Source organism: Macrotis lagotis, chromosome 2, assembly GCF_037893015.1.
Source record: "Macrotis lagotis isolate mMagLag1 chromosome 2, bilby.v1.9.chrom.fasta, whole genome shotgun sequence".
NCBI classification, from domain to species: Eukaryota; Metazoa; Chordata; class Mammalia; order Peramelemorphia; family Peramelidae; genus Macrotis; species Macrotis lagotis.
In genome coordinates this window covers 316661506-316667505 of record NC_133659.1, presented here as the reverse complement: position 1 = coordinate 316667505, position 6000 = coordinate 316661506, and the positions used below count along the sequence as shown (strand labels likewise).

At 32.2% G+C, this 6000-nt stretch overlaps 1 protein-coding gene across 2 annotated transcripts in view; it reads right to left on the bottom strand.

The window, feature by feature from the left end:
* Nucleotides 1–279: 279 nt before the first annotated feature.
* TMPO (thymopoietin) overlaps nucleotides 280–6000 on the bottom strand; it is a 30098-nt gene continuing 24377 nt past the window's right edge. The window contains exons 5-9 of one of the 2 annotated variants that reach the window (XM_074226642.1): nucleotides 5393–5512; nucleotides 5197–5292; nucleotides 4719–4829; nucleotides 3539–3633; nucleotides 280–2712 (exon numbers count right to left, since the gene is read on the bottom strand). In XM_074226642.1, coding sequence (XP_074082743.1) covers nucleotides 2418–2712; nucleotides 3539–3633; nucleotides 4719–4829; nucleotides 5197–5292; nucleotides 5393–5512 — 717 coding nt within the window. In that variant the 3' untranslated portion in view covers nucleotides 280–2417. The remainder of the gene's footprint in view (nucleotides 2713–3538; nucleotides 3634–4718; nucleotides 4830–5196; nucleotides 5293–5392; nucleotides 5513–6000) is intronic. The other variant, XM_074226643.1, reaches the window with a different exon arrangement.

Here is a 6000-nt window from a genome sequence, read left to right as displayed (position 1 = left end):
TGGAGACTGACAGTACTTCCGATGACAGCTTGGAGTATACCACCAATACATACCGCTTATTCATAATCTAATAAATGACTGTGACCTTCACGCCCCAAGGTTCCCCAGCTTTGAATCTACACCATTTAAGATACAGCTGAAACCAGCTCTCATGAGGTTTCCCCTGAAAAGTTTCATAGTAAAAAGAGTGAAGTGTTCAGTTCCAAGGACGGAACTGTCTTATTTAAACATTAGAAATGAAATGTGGAGTGATATCATTAATTAATGTACGAACTGAAAAAAAATTCAAGGATTTTATTATATCACAATTCACAAATATCTCATGAGAATATTTATTATCTAGGGATTGTTTAAGGAACTTGCCTATGCTATCTGAAAAGCACTTACTACAATGACAAAACTAGAGGTTATTTATTTTTTTATTAATCAGATTATATTGTAAAGTATTAATTACTACTTCTACAATTTAATCAAAAGAAATGCTTTGAATTTACTGCTCAGACACATTTAGTCTAGTGGCATAAAACAGACAAAACAGACAAAGACAAAACAGAGTACATGGGGTTTTTTTTTGTTTTTTTTGTTTTTGGAAAATGACTAGATTTTTAACTGAGTCCTACCTATGTTATTTTGGACCACATTTTTCCTATGAGAGAGCATATGTTATATACAACACTAAGTCATATTAATTTTCCTAGGTTTTAAAACATCAGATGTGGCTTCTTAACAATTTCTAAAGGAAGAACATAAGACTTAAAACACGTAATAACTAAGAGAAAAATTTAAGAACTAAGTAAGACTACGGTTACAGCCAAATATCAAGTCATGTCCTGGTAGGAAAGGGTAGGACATGCCCTCTCTTGAAGTGATGTGCTTAACAGAAAGAAGTAATTTCTAGCAAATATTTCTAGCTTGAGAGTTGGGATTTCAGCCCCTTTACTCTAAAATTAGAGTGCTTGGCCTTGACTACAAGAGGTGAAATGTCTACAGGTTATGTACAAACTAAACATTAGAATATGTCTAGTTCAGATCAAAATTTAGTGCCCATCTAAACATATGTCTTTAGTTTAATCTTTTATTAGAAATGTCAGTCTTTATAAGACATGGTATTTTAAAATAACTTATTTGTATAAAGTATACTATATGATCAAATAGCTGCATATTTCAAATTCAAAAAGCACAAGTTTTAATTTTTTACACATTTCACTTGATTCTACCCAAATCTCGGCTGTCTACTAAACCAAGTTATATATGAGGTAAATTTCAATTTAAAAAATAAGACAACTACAAAGAGTGAATACATAGCATTATAATGCCCTCCTCACATCAAGAGTATAGAACTTCATGAGTAAAGGATGGAGTATCCAAGAAAGCAACAATGCAACTCAAAAATAAACATTAATGAAACATTAATAATCAGATTTCATTACATATAGGGCAAAAAAGAACTGGCAAAATTTTCTGAATGAAATGAGTCTAGTTGTAACAATTTGTTGTAAATTTAAGTCAAATGGGTGGAAGAAATTTAAGCATGATGCTATAAATTTCCTAAATTCTTCGCACACACACACACACACAAATACACAGATCTTTAAATGTTATTTTAGTAGTAAACTGGAATTGATTAAATCAATCAAGAAATCAGTAAGAAACAGATGTTTCTAGGGAAAACAAGGATTAAGTTTTGAACTATGGTGATGTACTAACAGGTTTCTCAAACATGTAAATGTAATGCTAAAAAATGATCTTTAGGTAAAAACCTGACTCTATGCTTAGATGAATTTGCTAAAAGAACTCATGATACTAGAAATCTGTTATAAAATAAGTACAACAGGGTTACAGTAACGCTACTAAAAAGTTACAAGTGATTATTGCTGTACTTTTTCAAATAAACAATGTCAAATACTTGGCTGCAATTATAGAAAACACAACCTCCAATGAATTTCCCTTTATCCTGTATTAGATTATGTTTCACATTTCTTCTTTAAGTATTCTGTCCAGGAGAAATAATTTTTAAAAATCTTTTCTGCATGAATTCAGAGCATTAAAACATTTAGCTTCACATTATTTTTACCATGTTTTGCCCTTCTCATTCCCCCACAACACAAACAAATATACAATTTTCTCAAAAAAGAATTAAAATGCTCACATTAAAAAAATAAAGCCTACAAAAAAGTTCCAGAGTGCTAAAAAATGATTACTCGTATGGCACAAAGTGATCTCCTACTAGGTCCAAGGTCCAAAACATTTAAAATGAAGTCCATTTGTACTGTCCTGTTCATTTGCAATGCAAAATTAAATTTAAGAAGTTGAAATCACATTATTTTTAAAAGTAGTTCTTGAGCCAACAAGAGTTCTTTCTTATAGTTACTAAAAATAGGAGACCAAGTTGGTTGGGTGTGCCATCGAGATAACACTCAGTTGGTCTTTGCCTGAAGGGGCACAGACCTTTCACCAACAGGAGAAAAGGGATTTCCTTGGTTGGTTTCCATAGCTTGATAGACCAAAAACAAGAAAACTGCCACAACAACAAAAAGCAAAATCTTTATCCACATAGGAATGGAGCATCTTTTTCTTGTCTTTTCTGTCTTGTCATCAGCCAAGGGAGCATATTTGGGGACATATTTTGATGAAAAGGTTCCCTCCATCCTGAAGTCACCATGTTCTAATGGTCTGCCAGCAGCCCCTTTGATAGGTCTGCGACAACTAGCACTATAAAGGGAGAGAACAAAAAAAATAGAATGTAAGTCACAACTGACATAAATAACTTACATCATCAGTTCCCTAAGACTTTTAAAAACAGAAGACAAATTTTCTAAAATTTTACACACACACACACACACACACACACACACACACACAAACACACAGCTCATTTCTTTCTTTTCTGTACTTTCAAGTAATTTCATTCATTTAGCAAAATGGCACTATAGCAAATTAGAGACGAAAAACAGTTCAGTTTGGGAAAAAGTATATTTTCTATCATAATTAAAAAAACTTTTAAAGAACTTTTCCCTTTGAGGAAAAAATTCAGGCTTTATTTTTCTAAGAGGAAAATATTGTATATCAATAAATGTTGCATGAAGTTTGGTATCTTTTAAAAACTAGCAATATTATTTGCTTTCATAATCTGAAAATCACACCAGTAAAATTTCTAGTACTTAAGTGTGACATTAGAATAAGAGGAAAAATCAAGCTATCTGACCAAGAGCAGAAACTCAATACAAATAAAAGTTAAACTTTTCTGTTACTAGAATAAAAGGAAGACCATTTTTTCTTAATTAAAACAAAAAAAAGGAGAAAAACCTACATCCTCCTCAAAATAAGGATTGACTGCTTACCTTTTCAAAGTGAAAACTAGATAATTTTGGTCTCTAAAAAATTCCATAAATAACTCTTCAGTACACTAGTAAATTACAGACTGTGATTGTTTCCCTAGAGATAAAATTAAGACTGAAGGCTGAGCTTTTTTCCTATTGCTGTCAGTTGGACCATGTGTGAATACAAAGAAATTCTCAGGTAGTAGATATCTAAGTACCTAATTCCTGTTGGTGTAGCTGCTTCAAAGGGAAACATTTCTTTAAGAATATCTCTTTCAACTCTTCTTTCTTCTGTTAAGGAAATTTCTCCCACCTATAGAAAAAAAGTAAAAATCTTTTACATATAATTTGGATAATTAAAACACACACATATATATATATATATATATATATTCAAGGACTCAGAGTGATAGAATTCTTGTTTGCCCATGCATGGATAGTTTAGTTATAAAGAAATCTTTATGTGACTACTTAAGAAAATTATTTCACAAATAAAAACAAAACCACACAACCTTCTTCTCCAAACCAAACAATCAAGATTCACATAGCTGCATTGAGCATATCATTCAATCTGGTAAAATCACCCACAATGAGAGGGAAGAAAATTTGTTTTCTCTTGCTTCATATTACATAAACATTTTAGACAGATGAATTCTAAGTCTCAAAAAGTAATTTAAAAACACACATACTGAAGTTTTCTTAAGCTATGAGGGAAAAGTAGTGATCAATCCCAGACTCCCCCCTTTTAGGCAACATACAAATGTGCTCATGAACAAATAAGAAAAGATTTCTTTCACTTGCTACTGTTTACAACTTGAAGGTCACAGACCAAGATAAAGCATACTTGGTTTTCTCTAGTAGTAGATATAAAATAAAAGAAAAAGGACAGGAAAATAATGTTAAGATACCATGCATGTTAGTACAGTTACAGAAGATATTAAAGCTGGATGAAAGAGGTATTAAACAACTTGAAAGCCATCCAAGTTTCTTTACAGCACCAGCTAATAAATAAGATCATCCATATTAAGGCACCCATCTATCACAATGTCAACTTCTATCCACAGCAGAGAGAACAAAGAGAAAGTCTACACAGAACCAGGATGCTCACTTCTCCCTCTCCCATAAAACAGACCCTTCAGAAGCATAAAGCAGCAAGAGAGTGCTATTAGTTTTGTCATGAGACTGGAAGACTAGTTTAACTACCTTAGTTACTAGTAAAATTCAGAGTTGTCTTTGAAAATCTGTTGCATTGTTTGTATGCATAATCTCTTCATAAAACACTAACTGGTGCAACCCAATGAGTAAAGCCCTGGTTCCCTCCCACTTCAGGTTACAAATATAAATATTTCCTCCGAAAAAGAGGAATGACAACATTTCATCTAAACTTTAATCATTTACTTCAGTTCTTGTCAATGGTTTCTTTGGTGTTCTTCTGGGTATGTCTGAGAATTCACTGATTGGCAGAATAGGAGCTGCATGCTTGAAATCTCCAGTCACCCTATTGACAACCTGCCAAGATTCAAATTATTCAGACTCAGAATTAGCCAAGCACAACATAGTTTAAAAAATAAATAAAATCAAAGTTGTAAGGTTTGTAACAGTTAAATGCTAAGAACTCTTTAAAAAGTAAAAACAGGCATTGCAGCCATGAAATAATTTTAATTTTAAAAGCATGGCACATGTCCAGCTAAAGCTGTTCATCACTGCTTACTTACTTCTTTAAGGAATATGTTTTAAGAAATAAACTCAGATTGGGAGACAGTATCTTCAACAACATATAAATTTGAAATTTGTCAAGATATACCACCTCCCCATTTTTAATCATTAGTCACTTTATAGATATATGTCACTTGTACAACTTATGAAACATATTTACTAAGGTCTCGTTGCTTGAAGCCATTATAGTTTCAGCTATAGGAAGACTCTCTGAAATTACTGCACCATCTACACGCAACTGTTCTGCAGTTTCCACCTGTTAGTTTGAAAACAAAACAAAAACAATAAATGTAAAAATAATCACTAAAAGCCCTGCCAATCTGACAAACCATTCTAAAAAATAAGCCTTTCATCACCCTTTTCCTTGGAGTTCTTCTTGACCCTCTTGTAGGCTCCCTAGTTAATCCCTGCAGGTGTCCGCCTTTTGAAGATCCACTTGTCCAGAAAGTCTCAGTAAGTCCAGTTTGAGAATAGCTCTATTTCAAGTATCAACAAGTTAGAAAGCCATATTATCAACTTTAAATACCAAATACCTTAACAATGGCTATATTATCACTCAAGAAAAAAAATTCCCAAGCCATCTGGTTTCCAAAGCAATGTATGCTATTGATCAACATATAGTCATCATTGGCTATACCAACATTTGTGAGCACTAAGTTACACTTTTAGAATATTTTCACATTTATAGAAAAATTCCTCCATTTATTATATTGATAAACATCATATTATAAGAAAACATTTTAGAATAAATTGAAAAGCCCAACTCTATTATTTAAAAGTCTGATAACCAAGCATTCTCAAGTAAGGAGGAGTGGGAAAATATGACAGAAGTAATCATGGACATTATAAGTAACTAATTCAGCTCACTAATGGAAATATGGTGTTATTTTTGTTTTTAATCTTTGACATCAAAGTTCAACTTCAATTCTCAACAACTAAAAACAACAATAACAACAACAACCAA